At 40.9% G+C, this 19,327-nt stretch overlaps 1 protein-coding gene across 1 annotated transcript in view; it reads right to left on the bottom strand.

Moving 5' to 3' along the window:
• PI4KA (phosphatidylinositol 4-kinase alpha) overlaps positions 1–19,327 on the bottom strand; it is a 91,028-nt gene that overhangs the window by 18,275 nt on the left and 53,426 nt on the right. Inside the window, exons 22-40 of the mRNA XM_065417907.1 lie at positions 17,974–18,107; positions 16,227–16,309; positions 14,786–14,856; positions 14,552–14,676; positions 13,706–13,787; positions 12,926–13,009; positions 12,473–12,562; positions 10,965–11,084; positions 8,645–8,737; positions 7,818–7,974; positions 7,407–7,534; positions 6,193–6,351; positions 5,795–5,946; positions 3,652–3,759; positions 2,774–2,901; positions 2,569–2,688; positions 1,806–1,885; positions 1,457–1,650; positions 628–718 (exon numbers count right to left, since the gene is read on the bottom strand). Of these exons, the coding sequence (XP_065273979.1) occupies positions 628–718; positions 1,457–1,650; positions 1,806–1,885; positions 2,569–2,688; positions 2,774–2,901; positions 3,652–3,759; positions 5,795–5,946; positions 6,193–6,351; positions 7,407–7,534; positions 7,818–7,974; positions 8,645–8,737; positions 10,965–11,084; positions 12,473–12,562; positions 12,926–13,009; positions 13,706–13,787; positions 14,552–14,676; positions 14,786–14,856; positions 16,227–16,309; positions 17,974–18,107 (2,199 nt within the window). The remainder of the gene's footprint in view (positions 1–627; positions 719–1,456; positions 1,651–1,805; positions 1,886–2,568; positions 2,689–2,773; positions 2,902–3,651; positions 3,760–5,794; positions 5,947–6,192; positions 6,352–7,406; positions 7,535–7,817; positions 7,975–8,644; positions 8,738–10,964; positions 11,085–12,472; positions 12,563–12,925; positions 13,010–13,705; positions 13,788–14,551; positions 14,677–14,785; positions 14,857–16,226; positions 16,310–17,973; positions 18,108–19,327) is intronic.

Here is a 19,327-nt window from a genome sequence, read left to right as displayed (position 1 = left end):
AAATAATTTCTGGTGCAACACACACCAGGGATAAATTTGGCTCACAATGTCTAATTATAAAACCATAACCTATCCTGCTACAATAGAGAAAAAAGTGATGCATGAATCGATTTTTGCAAATTAAATGTTCTGCATCTTTAGGTGCTGTATTAAATAGTAAAAGGCATTTAATTTTCAGGCACAAACATAGTACCATTTAATCACTAACTGGTCTCAGGTTGAAAATCGCCAGGTGCAGTAATTTACACATATTGAACTGGAGTTCAGGTCAACCAAAACAGGGATACAACTGTTTAATCAAATCATCCCCCCTCCCCCATAGCTGGCCCACTGGCTATATTACTTATGAATGAGTTTTAGTGTATTGTGGGGAGTTTCGTATACTTTGGGGAACATACTTTGTAACAAGATGTGAGCACAACTCAGCAACCACATAACTTTGTTTGTGTAACCCTCATCTGCACATCCTATTTCCCTATCTATGGCTGCAGCTCTCACTTACCGAGTCACATTTACAATTACAATGTGAGTTTTTCAGAGTAAGGGCTGTGTATTTCTGTATGTCTGTGCAGCTCTTAGCAGAATTTGGGCACTGTTATAATATAAATTACTGTTAAAATTAATTACCTTTATTGCTTCAGGTACATCACTAACAGCTCCTGGGTCCAACCGAACCAGGCGGGTCACTTCGGTTCCAATAGCTTCAGTGTTTTTAAATCTAAGTGTAACCAGGAATGTGTATGTGTTAGTAGGTCAAGGTGAGCTTCAATTCTCACTTCTACTTATGTGAAGAGAACAGTTAGACACAGGAACACACATGCTTTAACAACAGAAATACCCCACATAAAATCCATGTACAATAAGGGACAAACATGCTGGCAAAACTTACAAGTTGGTCAGAAACATCTAACCTCATTTTGCTAGTGTTTCTTTTCACACCACTAGTTGGCTCAGCCAGTCACAAACTTCCTGGCTGAAGAATTCTCTGTGGAACTCTATGGAAGCCTGTCTCCACAACTCTGCTTGTGTTGCAAGAGGCAAAGTACTTCCTTTCCCTTCAGGGGCTAAGCAAGCTACTTCTGTTGTCTTACTTGTTTTAAGGCTCAAATCAATTTAAGGCTAGAACACGCTTTTCAAAGAGGTTTCTAATTCAGTTTTAACTCTGTGCCCACTGGCCGATGAAACAGTGTGAAGTTGGTTTAGTTGGAATGGTCTTCAAACATCACATCTGGGCTTTATGGTAAAAGAATTGAACTCAGGCTCCATTAAAGCCTCCTAATTACTATTGAAATGGGTTAGGATCTTCAGTAGACTAATTCTTATTGTCGAATGGTCTCAGCCAGCAGTGCAGGGATGCAAGAGGGGTAAGGAGGTGGTAAATGTGAATGCTTGCCTTGAGTATTTACTGTGCAGCAGAGGGAATTATATTGGTTCTTTTTTTTGAGTTGCATCTCACCTGGTAGGCAGTTGCACAGCAAGATGAGGGGAAATGCTCCAAGCCAAATTCACATTATCCTTCCACTGTTTCTCAGTTAGAGTGATGTACTTAGATCTCCAGTTTGCCACTGTGTTCTCTGCAGTTTGATCCAACTCCAGTTCAGGGGAGGAGAGTGGGTTGTACCAGGTGATCAAACGCTCAATCTCAGTAGCCTGAGGACAACACAAAACCAAATTGCTTTCTGGATGTAGATAAAACATTCCAGGTTTTTCTCAAATGCTAGTTTAGTCTATTTGTGCTACAACAACTACAAAACGTTAGAAATCCATTTCACACCCATGCTCTTGTGAAACAAAGGATGACCTACCAGCAACGAGAGCAGCAGTGTCCTCCGTTTCATGTAGTATTTGTGTAGCTGGGTACCTCTGTTCGTCTTCTTAGACATCCCTTGAGAAAAGAGGGAGAAAATGCATTCAGTCGCTTTTCTACAAATACATTGAATGCAGCTTTCAAATTGTCCCTTACCGGCTGTCTCAGCAGACAGGAGGAGGACTGAAATGGCATGGAATGCTCCTAAGATGGGACTGAGTACACTGGCAGGGTGATGGGAGGAAGCCTGCACTGCAGCTGCATGTAGTGTTCTTGTTCTATGAATATGCCAAGTACTTAAGTCTACAGGGCTATCAATCTGGCACCTTCACAAGCATTACGTCCACTTTAATAACTTATAAAAATAATAACCTGCAGCTTGCAACTGTACAAACGTACATTCAGGCACCTGACAAGCTCACGTCCACTTTGCTGTCCAAGAGCTCTGGCACACTGATGAACAATAAGCAATTTCCTCTCAGGAATTTAAGCTACCGTAGCCTCTGGTCTTACATGATCTGCATTATACAACTAAATGGTCTGGAGAAAAAAAATTGCTAGTTTCAAAACCTTGCTCTTTGCTCCCAGTGAGGCACACCTTTCCTCAGCTTTTTGCAACAACAGTCAAGTCACTTGACTCCAGTGTAACATCAGTAAAACCTGAGCCAAAATGTTAAATGCAAATATTGGCCTTAAATGACATTGAATGGAAGCGTACTCTATGGTTAGATGAGTAGCTAGTGACAATTGAAGAAAGAGACCTGATTTTTTGGAGATGGTTGACATGCCACTGGACAACGGGTAAGTATTTATCCATCCCTGTGTGGCCTGCTGCCGAGAGCCAACGGTGATATCCAGGTTACTCCGATTGTCTTGATTATCTAAAATAAAACAAAATGTTTACACACAGAACCAAATAATCAAAGAAACAAAAAGGGTTTTTGAGACTGCACATCAGGAACTCACCAGGAGGCACCAACTGGCTGGCTGTTAAATACTTCTTATCAGAGAACATGGCAGTCCAAAACTTGATCAATATGCTGATATCCTCACGTAGCCTCTTCTCCCCTTGTGTGGGGAACTTTGGGGGATAACTTAAAAATAGATATGTAAATGATTATAATGCAAGATTCTAAAAAAAACTTTATGTTTTTTCTTCAGACCAGGGGCAATGAGTGAGCACAGATTAAGTCTCATTGTGTTTTATCCTTACACCTTGAATCTATTGCACTGGCATGTGCAGCCTTCCTATCAACTTCTGAAGGGTGAAAAAGCAGCCTCTTGGTGTCTATGAATAATGTAGAATTAAAAACTGACATACTTCTCACCATCCTAACACTGTCATATGCTGCTGTCACTTATATTACTTTAGATTGCACCCATGCCAGACACTAAAAAGGAACATTTGTCCACATATTGTGTAGGGGTACATTTTCAAATCGGAGTATAAATTTCAGCCGCACACTCTCAACGGCTTTCACAGGAATTCCATGTCTAAAATCCTTTGAAACACTGAAAAATTTATCTCAGTAGGGTCTGTAATCTTCAAAACCAAATAGATTAAAAGAAATTTGGATTTTCCCTAGTAAGAAGGTACAAAGCACATCAAACTATTAATTCCTTTTTGACTTCTTGAGTATACATAATGAACAGCGTAGAAGCACAGGTGACATGGAAAACGGCTTTTTTGTAATAATAGATAAATAGAGAAAAGAATTAAATCAAATATCAGAATAAAAACAGTTCCTATTGTGAAGTATTCTTGAAGTATTCTTGGAGGTTTAAAAAACAAACAAACAATCACACTTTTCTTGGGGAATTGGTGAAAAGAAAATAAATAGTACCTGAAGTAATCAAAGGCAGTAGAATAAATCTTCTCTCTCAAGACATTGCGAATGGTTGCATTTGGAACGACATCAGCATGCAGCAGAAACAACCCGAGTGTCAGCAACCTAAAGTTCAATATATACAGAGCATGTGAAGACAACTCTAAATTGCTAAGAACATAAGAACGGCCATAGTGGGTCAGACCAAAGGCCCATCTAGCCCAGTACCCTATGTTCCAACAGTGGCCAATGCCAGGTGCCCCAAAGGGAATGAACTGAACAGGTAATCATCAAGTGAGCCATCCCGTTGCCCATTCCCAGCTTCTGGCAAACAGAGGCTAGGGACACCATCTCTGGCCATTCTGGCTAATAGCCTCCATGGACCTATCCTCCATGAATTTATCTATTTTTAAAATCCTGTTATAGTCTTGGCCTTCACAATATCCTCTGGCAAGGAGTTCCATAGGTTGACTGTGTGCTGTGTGAAAAAATACTTCCTTTTGTTTGTTTTAAATCTGCTGCCTATTAACTTCATTTGGTGACTCCTAGTTCTTGTGTTATGAGGAGTAAAAAACACTTCCTTATTTACTTTCTCCACACCAATCATGATTTTATAGACCTCTCTCATATCCCCCCTTAGCAGGGCCGGCTCCAGGCACCAGCTTAACAAGCAGGTGCTTGGGGCGGCCAAGGGAGAGGGGCGGCACCTGCGGCAATTTGGGGGCGGCAGGTCCCTCACTCCCTCTAGAAGCGAAGGACCTGCCGCTGAACTGCCGCCGCCGATCGCGGCTTTCCCCCCCCCCCCCACCCCGCCCAATAGTCGCCGCAGATCGCGACTTTTTTTTTTTTTGCTTGGGGCGGCAGAAATGCTGGAGCCGGCCTTGCCCCTTAGTCATCTCTTTTCTAAGCTGAAAAGTCCCAGTCTTATTAATCTCTCCTCATATGGCAGCCATTCCATACCCCTATTATTTTTGTTGCCCTTTTCTGAACCTTTTTCAATTCCAATACATCTTTTTTGAGATGGGGCAACCAAATCTGCATGCTGTATTCAAGATGTGGGCATATCATGGATTTATATAGAGGCAATATGATATTTTCTGTCTTATTATTTATCCCTTTCTTAATGATTCCCAACATTCTGTTTGCTTTTTTGACTGCTGCTGTACATTGAGTGGATGTCAGACCATACTAATAACTATGGCACTGCCCAAGCCAAGCATGAACGGATTTCTTTAAGCAAAAGATGAACTATGTCAAGACACAAAGTAAAAATAAAACTACATATCAGGGACTGAACAGAAATCTGGTGTATGTGGGTGCAACTCAATTCTCTTCAGAGTTGAGTTGCTTCTACCAGGTCTAGGGATAGTTAAATATGTAATGTCTGAATTTGGCTTTATGTGTTGAGTACTTCGGAGCAATGCAAACTTGAACTAAAAGAGGGGAAAAATCCTTATTTTTAAAAAAGCAGAAAACAAAATCATGAAACATTTTTACCCTGCAATGTTTGCCTAGTATCGCGCACTTCATGGCCAAGGCATGTGACATACATATTACATAAAGGCTGCCAATTTGTTTTGTTGGAACGAAGGCAGCACTAGTCAAAAACAGTGCTTTATTGCGTCATCTTTTTATTCTCTCATAATTGGAATGTGGTGGTCCGTTTTCATATTTCACTGGCATTGATGCAGGATGAATTATCTGAAGAGATTCAAGGGAGCCAGATCTCTCTCATTCAGACACTCTGGGCAAACTGCATTTCCTTCACCATCAACCTGTTCCTGAAACTACGGCTGGAAAACAATGGGACATGAAAATCTTCAAGCTAGTAATCCAGAAAAATGGATACAATAGTTCTGCCAAATGATCTCTGGGGTGATGCATGAATTACACCAGAGACTGATGCAAAACTCCTGGTATTTGGGGTAAAAAAAACTCAGAAGTGCCTAGAATGACTTAAGAAGCTAAGTCACACTGACTTTTAATGGACTTAGCCTCCTACGTGCTTGAGTCACTTTTGAAAATGGGACATAGCCTACTATATCATTCTAGGCACTTCAGAAAGTTTTATCCTTTGAGATAAAGAACAAGTCCTATACTCGGCATTTAGCTCTTTGTCCTCCTACCCCATGCTCCTTCTAAGAGAATAAACATCACTCACTTGAAACGGGGTCCAATAGCTGCCACATGTCGGTTCAAACTGCTCTTTGCCCCTCCAATATTCAGAGACAGGGATCGCTGCAACAGGCTGGAGAAGATCTCGACCTGATCAGAACTGCAGTACTTGGCTATTTCAAATCTCTGCACCAGAAACTGAGGAAACGAAAACCAAAGGAAAAATGTAGCTCAACAAAACCAGAACCCGCCTTGCATTTCTCCCATTCTTATGCACCTCTGCAAACATGAAAATGTCGCCCCACACTAGGCACAAAAGTACTACAACCATGAACAGTGCTACTGGTCCAAAGGCACAGAGCATCTCATTCTTGGTGCCTGTTGCCTGCATCCTCCCATCCCATCATTATCCGAAGTGTAACATTGCAGAAAGGGGGTACTTGCATCTATCCAGATGTAATGTGGTGTGACCTCTGGAGGGCAAGGCCGTGGCTGACTCTCTTCTGAAGCAGCTAATGGATCTGCTTCTTTCTGCTCAGCGGAAAACAGGCCAAATTTCTGCTCCACTGTCATTTGCCATGCTCCTGCCATTTCTCGCATGAACTGTGAAAACAAAGATTAGTGTTTGTTGCTCCGAGTGCGTTTACTTGTTTGCAGGACTTTGCATTAGCATGGAGCACACTAGATCTGAACACCCCACAACATCTGAAACTTTGAAACTCATTAGAAAGGTATGGGGCTAATCATCACCGTGACTAAGCCTACTTCTCCACTGCAGCATAGCTCCCTGCACATATTGGGAACTTCTCCCTAAATTACCTGAGAGAAAGTGCTGGTTCTCAGTCATTGTAGCTGTTTCGACACGCAGTGGTTTCAGCATTTCACTGGCTGCCACTACACTGAGGAGTTACCATGCCATTACTGCTAGATTTAGTCACATTTCAAGAAGTACAACTGTTTCGCCCGTTACAGGAAAATAATAGCTCTAAAACACGTATCTTGTCATTCAGGGTATTAATGCCAGAAACAAAATGGCATTGCTAGCCAAGTTCCTTTCACTCCTCAAAAGAGGTGTTATGGCAAAGCAAGAGAAAGGAAAACTCAGGTCTGGCCTATGTACAAAAGTCGTATCCGTTTCTTAAATCAGTGCAAAACGGTTGTACAGACACTCTTATTTCAGTTTAAACTGAAATCAGATACTTTGAAACCAAAATAGGAGTGTTCATACTGGAGTTTGCAACAGTTTAATTACATTGGTTTAAAAACCTAATTAAGTTAAACTGGTGCAACTTCTGTGTGCAGATAAGACATGAGCCTGAAGGTACATATCTAGAGTCTGTAATTAATGCTATATAAGGGAAAATTGCCAGCACATCTAGCTTAATCATCCATGTATTCTGAAAGTGAAAAAGCTTCTCAACTGAACTGGCTGAAAGTACAGCAGGCGATGTGTAAATAAATCCACCTCCAGCAGTACATCCAGAGAGTGAGATTATCCACATGATAACATCAACTCATTAGCAGACTGGGAAATCTTGACTCAAGAAATCAACAGTTGTATTTAACATGCCTATTTTGCACGGATTTATTTTAAATGAGATTTTACTCCTCTCTTTTTTCTTGAAGAAAAACCTAAATCATTGACTGAAGCTCCCTACCGGTACTTCTATTCCATTCTTAGCAGCAAGTAGCCACTCCCAGCAAGCAATTGCTGTTTCCATGCCATGTTCAGTAAACATTCGCAGGGGGCCCCAGCACAAGTGATGCAGGAGCTGAGGGTCACAGTCTGAAAACAAACATTCATACAGATTTCTTTGACAGAGAAAATAGGAAATAGTTTTCAAGTCAGCAGGAAATTGGTCTGCACAATTTGTGACAATCAACTCCAAACAAATAAAGTCTAGCTGTGACTTCAAGAGGTTTCCCCTGAATTAAATTTACTGGATAGAACACTGTTCTGCTTCAGTTTATACTCACTGGGTTTGTGTATATTGCATCTATAATTGTAATTTAGTGCTAAGAGCATCAGCACTCAGAAGTAGAAAATAAAGTTCCATTTGTTTTATTACCTTTGCTACTTATTAGCATTGCAGTCAACATAAACATGGCCTGGGTGTAGAGTTCAGGCTGGCCCGGTTCTAGTGCATCATTTAGCTGCTTGATCATCAGTTTATTCAGGTCAGATACCCGACCTGTAGCATTTGAGAAATGAATCATTCCAGCCACCTGTAAAACATATTTCTTTGGTCAATGGTGATGAGAAAAATCTCTACATGGCTGACTTTTTTTTTTTTTTATTATACTGTTTGGTACATGCTGGAGTCTAGGCGTATTCACAGCTCAGCATGGAGATCCAATGCAGGCCTTGATACTACATTTTGCTAACATTACCGAGTATACCCAAAGAGGAACGAGGGCTTTATTTGCAATTGAAATATCAAAAAATCTTTACAAGACCAGAAGTGAAATGATCTCCTCAATGAACTATGTCTATTATGCCCTAAAACTAGAAAAGAGAATGACAGGTTTCAGAGTAGCAGCCGTGTTAGTCTGTATCCGCAAAAATAACAGGAGTACTTGTGGCACCTTAGAGACTAACAAATTTATTAGAGCATAAGCTTTCGTGGGCTACAACCCACTTCTTCGGATTGGGTTGTAGCCCACGAAAGCTTATGCTCTAATAAATTTGTTAGTCTCTAAGGTGCCACAAGTACTCCTGTTATTTTTGTAGAAAAGAGAATGTTCATTACAGTCCTTGTTTAGATGACCAGGATGATGCCTCTTTGCTATTATAGCTGCATTCTACTTAATCCTCCATTTGAAAGCAAGTACAAGTTAGAAAAGCAACATGACCACTTGGGGAACTCCATGAGTTCAGGAAAAATTCTATAATTACCTCTCCTGCATAGCGATTGCGCAAGTTAAGAGAAGACATAAAGTTGGAGTAATCTTTCTTCACACAGGCTGGTCTCTCAGTTAGCTGGGTTGCCTATAAACAACAGTTGTAATTGTTATCAACTGTTAATATTCAAAAATTGTGTTATCCATATACGCTGTCTGGACTTTTAAACAGATCATCCATTCAGTGTCAAAAACTGAGAACACTAACAACTGGAATTTTACCATGGCTACCAGAACACTATCAAAGAGCATATAGGTTGATCTCCCTAATACTGTGTTATGCTGGTGTTAATGAACAAATAAAGGAATCAGTGGTGACAAAGCACCTTCCCCAACACCTGCAGCCACGTAGGGCTTTGCTGGATCAGGAGTTCAGGTATAGGTATGGCCCTACCTAATTCACAGCCATGAAAAACACATCACGGAACATGAAATCTGGGCTTTTGTATGCTTTTACCCTATACTATTCAGATTTCATACCATGCCACCCTACTTCTGCGGTGCCTTCAGAGTTGGGGGGCTGGAGAGCGGCGGCTGTTGGCCGGGCGCCCAGCTCTGAAGGCAGCGCCCCACCAGTAGCAGTGCAGAAGTAAGGGTGACAATACCATACCATGCCACCCTTACTTCTGCGCTGCTGCCTTCAGAGCTGCGCGGACAGAGAGTGGTGGCTGCTGACTGAGGGCCCAGCTCTGCATGCAGCAGCTGCCATTCTCCAGCTGCCCTGAAGGCTCTGAAGGCAGCGCCACCACCACCAGCAGTGTAGAAGTAAGGGTAGCAGTACCACAACCCCCCTACAATAACCTTGTGACATCCCCCACAACTCCTTTTGGGGTCAGGACTCCTACAATTACAACACCGTGAAATTTCAGATTTAAATAGCTAAAATCATGAAATTTACCATTTTTAAAATCCTATGATCGTGAAATAGACCAAAATGGACTGTGAATTTGGCAGGGCCCTAGGTATAGGGAAGAGCAGCATCCACTTCTGAGGAACAGCGTGGAAGAGGGGGAAAGGGGCAAGGAGCATGCAGAACCATGGCTCAGCCCTCCTCATGTGCCAGCTTGCAGAGCTGTCTAGGTGCAAAGGAGGGAGCATTCTGCCTCTGACAATAGACTGTCATGCACTCATCGTCCCCCTACCCCCTTGCATAACACAAAGGCTCCTGAGAAACATGACTCCGAGTCACTACTCTGTTTGGGATCTCCTGGGGGAGCACATTTATGCCCTAAACTCAGGACAACAAGTCTTGATACAGCCAACATTTCAGAACTACAGTACTTGTATTGCAATTTCAAAACAAATAAGCAAAAATATAATTACGTCTCTATATTCCCCTTCTCAAAAGGGTCAAAATTCCTACGGATTACAAATCAGTTTGATTAGCTAGATGCAATCAGGCAAGGATCATTTAATTTCTATTTTAAAATCACCATCCTGATATTGAGTCTTAACAGAAAATCCACATGGCTCAGCAAGAACACTGAAAATCCAGCATTCAGCTAATAACACTCTTCTGCAGTCCTGCCTAGTGGCTTGCTCGGTTCACTGGCAGGTAGATAAACTTGTGACAACTATTACATGCTTCGAATGTCATGCTCGTGTAATAACCAAGCAGCAAACCAAGGTCCAAAGTAATAAAACAAGAGATGAGGAAAAGACCGTCAGCCTCTCTGATTAACAATGGAAGAGTTTTATTTTCATGTTGATATGCAGGGCCTTAGTCACTCAGATCATCATTAAAGGAAGAATTTCATGTATTGATTTGAGAAAGTATATCGTCAGAGTATAAACATCTAATGCAGCTTAACAGTACACATGAAGTAGTGTAATGTAACAAAGTCCACATACGTATACGCACATGGGCAGTCACTGCCATCAATGGAAAACATGCAGTGAAAAAACATGTTTTGGGGTGGAAATGTAACAACATTCATTCAATGGCACTTGGCCAACCTTGCGCTGTTATTCTGGGAAGCATTATCATTTGCCTTTTTCAGACATACAACTACAAGAAGTAGTTATATAGAGTATTTCCATTTATCATTTAAAAATGACATATGTAATACTAAACCCTTGCTAAAAGTACATCAAAGACTTTATATTAAAGTTTTGTGCTTAAAGACACAAGATTTATAGTTTAACTTGTTGTATCTCTTACCTCCCAACCATTCAAAGGAGGAAGAACATGGTTAAAAGACACATTCCCCTTCATTTCAAATCAAGGGATGCTCAAGAGTGGACATCTGGTATGTTATTTGTGATATGCATGACTTACAGCATATAGGATTACTTTGTTGATGCCTGATACTCACCCCCAGGGTGATGTTTTGTCTGTTGTAGCCTGCAAAGTGGAGAATGCTTTCTGTAGCCATAGCCAGCCCGGTGTGCTGAGACAAGCCTGACACCCAATTCTGATGTTTGTTTAGGTATTCCTAAGAGATAAGGAATTAGATTTTTTTGAAGAGCACTGTAATTTTCAAGAGCAGCTAGCTCATTTCAAGTATTACCCATATTGAATTACCAAAAGATTTATTATACACACATCTGACAATCTATTTAGTTAGGTTTAGTCCTTGTTTTCCTTTCCAAATACTGCTCCCTCAGCACTAGGAAAGCAGGACTTTTGTTCCCAAGACATTAGAGCTTTTGAAAAATCTCATCCTAGAAGCCTAAAATAAAAAGGGACTTTTCTTTCTTTTGTACAGGGGATAAAGCAAACCTAATAGGGATCTAAAGTTTGAAGCAAAGATCATGATTTTGAAAACCAAGCACAAATGTTCTGCAAAAAGAGGCATTTTAGACTCCATGTAAGATGAAGTGAGGTGGAAACACTAACTGTCTTGATCCGCTAGAAATGAAGACTGAAAAACTAGTGTTCACTCTTCTTTTACAGGAGGGAATACAAATGTCACAGGTAAATCTGAAGTACTATAGACTATTCTTGAGCCTCTCCAGAAACTGCCACATCAGTGCTGAGGGGGGAAGAGAGGTAACAGAAAGCAGGTTACTCTAGAAACTCTAACCTGCACTAAAGATTAACCCCCACCTCCTAGCACAGGGTTAACAGACATGTTATTCTGCTCCCATACTACCACGACTTCTTTTTGATTTTATCAAATATACAAACAGCACATTTACTGGTACCTTACAAATGATAAATAATTAAAACTAAGCTGTAATTGAGTAAATAAATTAAAGTACATTTAGTGACACATTCTCTGATTTGTGTTTGTGCAAACACATTCTGCTGGGCTCAGCAAAAGGTATTAGCAGCAGGATAAAGTCCTTACTTGCTAACAGTCACAAAATTCAGTAGTTTACCATGGTCTTGTAAGTTAGCATGGTTCTACTGTATTTGAAAGAGAATTAAAAGTCTGAGAAAACCTTCTCTCTCTAATAGCAAAGCAGCAAAGATCTTGTGTTCTGATCACCTGCTGAGAATTTAAAAATGCATGAATTTTTATGCACGTTAATCAGAACTTATCACTCTCATAACACCGAATCAGAGAGTAATTAAACCTCCACAACATTCTGCATTCTTAACATAGAATCAAAGGTGAATAGAATGGCTGAAGTACTCAACATTAATTTGATATTGTTTGAAGAGAACTTCAAAAACAAAATTAAAATGATACTGATTTTAGTGATGCTTCCATTATTGGGGGGTGGGGGTGGAGGAGGAATAGGAATCAGAATAGCCAAAAAGTTACAAAATAAGTATAAATGCATTTAGTCGAATGATGCTGTTATTTCAAGGTATGTGAACTTTGTACTTTGCTGAGGATCATAAATTATTTCTTCACAAATTCAAGTTAGTTACCTGAAGGTGGGACTTTGTGACAGAAGGAGCCCATTTCATTGCTTCTTGAAGAATCATCCCGCAGCGTGCAGCAAAGTCCTTCACTATACTCTAGGAAAAGTGCATTGATACACGAGTCAGCCAGCCAATAATTCACAAACAGCATTATGCTTACTGGCATAGTAAGCAACATTAAGGGCACCAACAAGAGACAGTTCAAGAGACTTTTAATGACATTAGGATATTGAAGGCTATTTACAAAGTGTGTTCTGGGAGGCAGAGAACTGTTATGCTTTGGTAAGGTGCAATTCTGAAACAGGGAAATTCAGAATGAACTTCAAATGTCTGGTAGCTAAATTACAGCACACAAGCCTTACTTTAGAAGGCACCTTCAAAACAAGACTGTTCAGAGTGGCTGACTGAGACAAGTCAATTAAACTACATTTTGCCAACAAATCAAGAGACACCACTTACCTCTCTGGATTCATATGTATCAGGGACAGTGATTCTATACGGGGTGTCTGGAATGTCATAGTATGGTTGGTCCTTGTGAATGTCCTAAAATAAAGTATGTTAAAGTCTCAATAAAAAGCAATTCACCCATGTATGATTGACTTGTTCACTACAGGCTACACTTTTTGCTTTGTTAAGTCAGTTTGCTAATGACACTATCCATCCCACAAAGCAGACTCTTGCATTTTGGTTTTGTTTTCAACATGACCATAACTATAAACTATGTTATGGTTTAAAAAGAAACATTAGAAAATAAATAAAATAGTACTTCTATAGCACTTTTCCTTCTTCAAAACACTTTACATACAATAATGGATTAATCCTAAATTAAAATAATCAAACAAGACTGCACACTTCTCACCTCACATAGGAATTCTGAGTTTTAACTGATTAATAATGTTTGTAACAATTTATGATCTTTGGATTTAAGGTGATTTCAGAAATGTAAGTTATTATGAAAGGTGTCTTTTCTTGGATATTATCGAGCAACTTAAAACTCCAAATAAGCAGATCTTCAGGCAAAATCGTTATCACTGTGAAATGAATAATTTAACTCAAAGAAAAAAAAGGGGGGAACACTACACCACTTCGCCACTTCATTGCCTAATGCTGTATAAGATATGTTTTGCAAACATGCACCTTCAGTATTATCTGGTATCTCTGTTCCACTGTTATGAAAACTTTGGTCAATATACATGCACTTTCTATCAGCAATAAAAGGGTTAATTAAAAAGTACTCACCGCACTAAGAGAGAGTGACAGTGTCTGGAGGATATCTAACATGGTCTTCAGCACAGTTCCACTCCACAGTAAATGAGGGAACCTAAAATAAAACAAGTTCACACTGAATAGACAGTGGTGAAAAAAATTATGCCTTCACCAAAAGGCGCAGAATATACACAAAGAGCAATGTATCTATGTGTAAACCTATACCGAACATAAGGGATTAAGTTGATCATGGCTCACAACAGATTGGAGTTGTCAAAAGCTCTCTTTGAAGGCAGACTCTAAGAGGGGAGATTTCCAAGGGCACAGAGGCAATCGGGTACACAACTCCCATTGAAAGTCAAGGCAATAACATCAGGCTAGACTACTTTAGCTCCGCATCACCCAAGTGTGCCAAGGAGGAAAGGAAAGGGAACTAAAGAGCAGATTACCATTTTAACCTACATTTTGTTTTGTTCTTGATTTTCGGTATTTTCTGTCACCACACATACTAAATGCACTATACACTACTGGCCAGCAGAGGGCACTGACGGCTTTGTAGAATTGCACACAGCATGATAAAGCAGAGTATATTTTTGCATTTATTTAACATTCTGTGATGTGATCATCTTGTGTGGATACTAGAAAGAGGATTGCAATAGTAACTAAGCAAGGATTTCAGAACCAGGATAACATTTTAGTAGCCCTCTAGGCCTTCTTTTAATCATCAGAAATTTTCATCTTTGCTATATACAAAATGACTGTTCAACAGAACTGGCAGTCATGAAATCTAAATGAATGCCCTATTCAATTGCATTCTTCTTCTTGATAACCAAGTAGTCAGTGTGAAAAAGGTAATATAGTAGGGATGTCTATACTCACTTATCTACAAGACCAGATAAGTATTTGTCTGCAACCCTCCTGATCCTCTTGTGAATGTGGTTAAAATTCACTAGTAGAAAGTGAGCATGTCTCTCCAGCTCCTCTTCATTCCCTTTAGTTTTAGCCTAGATATTCCAAAGAGAAGCATGACACTTTTGTGTTTTTAAAAAGACTTTCACAAAATGAACACACACACACACTTTACACTGTAGTTCTCCTTCCCACATAGCTTACTTTATCAGCCATCATTGTAAGGAAAGCTTCAAACACCTTATCTGCAACAGCTATCACACACTGCATCATCCCTGGAGAAGAATCAAGAAAAATGTTGTGCTCTGTTATAAGAATTAAATTTTCCTTGGATACTGCACCATTAACAGTTAAACATGTTTATTTGTACTCAGCCAACACTGAATCAAGCTGCTTTACAATTCTAAATAGTATCAGGGGGCAGCCGTGTTAGTCTGATTTCACAAAAACAACAAGGAGTCCGGTGGCACCTTAAAGACTAACAGATTTATTTGGGCATAAGCTTTCGTGGATAAAAAACCACTTCTTCAGATGCATGGAGTGAAAATTACAGATGCAGGTATTATATACTGACACATGAAGAGAAGGGAGTTACCTCGCAAGTGGAGAACCACTTATTTTAAATAGTGTTCATTCCCGCAAGAACAAGTTTTTTATTTAAAGTTGAAAATAAGCCACCACCAGTTGAAAGTAGCATTTAGTAGTATCCTCCGGCTCTTATATGCCATAGCTCTGCAGAATAGTCACTTTGTTTATCAACAGAATATCTCAAATTAAAACATGAATATTTTAGCGATTTGGTAAGAGTGGTTTCTACAGGTTATACTGTATTTTAATAGGGGGCATTTATACTCAAGGGACTCTTCCTACATCTTTACTACCTTACACTTGCTGCAGTTCTATATAATCCAGATGAAATGACAAGAGATAAACAGGTACATTTCTCAGTGGGGGATGTGGAGGAAGCGTAATTCCAATCACATTTGCAGACTAAATTAGAGCTATTAATAATCCAACAACAAAGTGTTGATGGGACCAAGAATCAACTTCAGGAGTTTCAGAAAAAAGCACTTGGGCAGGAGTTGCGCAAAACCTCACTCTGAATACAAATCTTTGGCAATGGTTTTGATCCAATGGGCTAGCCAACACATGCTGAGAACCAGAGAGTAGTTCCATAAACTGCAATCAAACCTCTTTATGCATATAGTGACAAGTGACCATAATGCTGTTTCATCAGTGAAATTTTCATGGAGAAGACTGTCCTGTCTGATTTAGTCCTCTTCCCCTCATGGTTTTCAGCTAGTATCAGCTGCTAGCATAAACTTTAAGCAAATAAAAAATATCCAACACAATTTGTAGGAAATTTGACTGAAACCCTGAGTATACCTACTCCATACGGCTATATTTACCAGGACATATCTCCCTGGGTACGCACATACTGCACTGACTCAAGTCAAAACTTAATAATGACCAAACTACTCTAAACATAAAGGTGACTTGCAATTCTCTAAGGCTTTGTCTATACTGGCAACTGAACGATAATGCAGGTTCTTAAAATTGACCTAATTCCATTAATTTTGTTCTAAAAGATACTAGCCAGACAAATTTTACTTTCTCAGGTAGCATATAGCCTAGGTAATCTTACCAGATTTGTCTTTTTGAATAGCTTTATCCTCAAAATAGCAAAACATCACTTGGAAGCGATCTTGGTCTGTTGAACGCAATACCCTAGGAGGATAATAATTTAACACATTCACACAAAACTAAACATGGAAACCATGCCTCATCCCTACAGTGCAGCGATTCTCAAACTTTAGCAACCCAAGGACCCCCATTTTGATTTAAAATTTTTCAGGGACCCCCAAGCCTCCCTGCTCAGCCCTTGCCCTGCCCCCTTCCCCGAGTCCCCACTCCAGCCCCGCCCTTTCTCTGAGGCCCCGTCCCTGCTCACTCCATTCCCCCTCCCTCCATTGCTCGCTCTCCCACACCCTCACTCACTTTCACCACGCTTGGGCAGGGAGTTTGGGTGTGGGAGGGGATGCAGGCTCTAGAGGGAGTTTGAGTGTGGGCTCTGGGCTCTGAGAGGGAGTTTGGGTGGAGGAGGGAATTTGGTGTGGGCTCTGGGCTGGGGCAGAGGGTTGGGGTGTGGGGTGTCCCCGGCCAATGGGAGCCATGGAGTCGGAGCTCAGGGTGGGGCAGCACGCGGAGACCCCCTGCCCCCACCCGTGGCTGCAGGGATGTCAGCGGCTTCTGGGAGCGGTGCGGAGCTAGGGTAATTAGGAAGCCTGCCTTAGCCCTGCTGAGCTGCCAAATTTTTAGTGTTCAGGAGGCACTGCAAGGAAGGGGAAGGAATGGAGGGATGGAGGGGGAGGAGTCAGTCAGCAGGGGCCGCAGACACCCTGGGATACCCTTGGGGACCCCAGTTTAAGAAACATTGCTATAGTACATACCCACACATCAAGAAACTAAATTACAGTAAGATTTAACACCTGAGCCTTTGGGTCTGTTTTCAGTTAAAGGTTTAGGGAAAACATATTTTGCTACTAGGCAAACAATTCGCATTGCTGTTAGAAGTGGAAAAACTTGCACAAAGTTCACCAATTTAGTGAGTTGTTTCTGGTGTATTTCTACAAACAGAGACCCCACTCTTCTTTACATGCTGCATTTGCTCAATATGGCAATGCCTACCAGTATTTAAAAGACTGTACTTACAATATGTCTGAAAGGCTTTTGTGAATAAAAATATTTGTCCTTATTGTTTAATGCCAAAGAGGCATACAACTTAGCAGTTGTTCCCACCTTCTCCAGTAAGAGCCCTCTTCAGCTCTCACCCACAGACATTCTTTGATAGCAGTCATTAGGAATTTTGTATCAATTTAATGTACTGACTTGCCAGTGTCCATTCCTGTGTATTTTTATTTGCAATGCCGAAATGCACCAGTCAAGAGCAACAATTGTATATTGCGTCTACTGATTCCATAACCATGATAACTATGAAGCATCATGGATGAGATTCTGTGCTATGCCTCCAAGAGGTTTAGCACAGGACTCGCAGTCCAGGGGAGAGGGAGTGGAGGATGTTTTAAACTCATAAGAGGTTCCTCGAAAAGCAGCATTATGGTGGTCTTCATTGTTCCTGCACCAGGAGTTTGGGGCTTTGGGGATCGCTTTATGTCACAGCAGCCCTTTTGCCTGCCATAAAGGGGCCTGGGCAGAGATGAAGATTTTACTCCATGGGTGAAATCCTGGCCCCCACTGAGGTCAATGACAAAACTCCCATTGACTCAAACAGAATCAGAATTTCACCCTATGTTGTCCAAGTCTGGCTGAAGAGTTCATGAAATGCCAGAAACCAAAGATTACAAAACCAACCTGTAATAATAAATATATACCTCATGTACTCTAGACGGTAAACGGACAGTAGATAGGTAGACATGGCAAAGTCCAGCTTATTGATCAGAGCAGACACTTCTGGAGGAGGATCCAAGAGATTTATGATGGTGCTCCGTAACTCATTCAGTTCAGCCTAAACGTAAGCAACTTCAGAATAAGAAGAGATAGCCAACATGGTGGCACTATCTTTATTTGCATTCTGAAAAGGTTTAATTTAGGTTACACTACTGATTATGCCATGCCTTTAAAAAGAAAAAGCCTTCACACTGTCATTTGCATCCAAGTAAAGAAGAGATAAAAAGGCACATAACACTTATTGGTGACACACAGTGAAGTACTGGAATAGTGCATATGATGCATTAGTGCGGCAGCAGGAAACATCAATGCTCTTACTCAGAAGAAGTCAAGTTCAAGAAATACAGCTCAACACAGTTCATTAAAAGTGAGGGACAAACTGTCTGCTGGAGTAATGAATGAAGTTATACCAGCAAAGAATTTGGCTCTCAGTTTTACACTTGTCATTCATCCTTGACTTTTTTCATCTTACATTGTAAACCTGGGGTCCCCGCCGCTGGCCCCGCTCAGCCTGCTGCTGGCCTGGATGGACGGAATCCCGGGCCGGCAGCGGGGCCGGTGGCTGGGACTGGCAGCTGGAACCCCAGACCGGCAGCGGACTGAGCCGCTCAGCCCGCTGTCGGTCTGGGGTTCCAGCCGCCGGTCCGCACAGCCCGCTGCCAGTCTGGGGTTCCATCCGCCGGCCCCTGTAAATGTAAAATGTATGACTGGCACGCGAAACCTTAAATTACCGCGAATAAATGAAGACTTGGCACACCACTTCTGAAAGGTTGCCGACCCCTGTTGTAAACAATAACACACATTTTTCTGTTACAGTCGATCATGAAAACATAGGGAGAGAAAAGTGGACAAGTACCAAGCCATAGGCAATGGCAAAAGATGAAGGCTCAGCTAGGAGCCACTTTAATAGAGAGAACTACAGAATGTCATTTTATTCCAAAACCAAATTCATCCCATCACTGTTCTGCAGATTTCATCTGCCAGACACACAAGGAGAAAACACAAAAACATCATTAGGTTTCCCTTCCCACAAAGACGTGATTTCTGTATTTAGCCAATAGAGGATTGTTGCCGCTAACAAAAACACACTTGTACCACTTCATACTTTTGCTTTTTGTTCTGTTAAGTCATGCACAGCTTACAGGATGCAGCAGTGCATTTGGAAAGCTGCTGTTATTTAATGAAGGGAGTCAGTGAAAACATTATATTGATGTTCTAAGCAGCATCTGCTTGTTACTATCCAATATATTATTTGAAGTCTGAAGGAGCATAATGGAA

This window comes from Emys orbicularis, chromosome 16, assembly GCF_028017835.1.
Source record: "Emys orbicularis isolate rEmyOrb1 chromosome 16, rEmyOrb1.hap1, whole genome shotgun sequence".
Taxonomy (NCBI): Eukaryota; Metazoa; Chordata; order Testudines; family Emydidae; genus Emys; species Emys orbicularis.
Note: the sequence above shows the minus strand (reverse complement) of the source record. Positions and strands in the feature narration are given on the sequence as shown.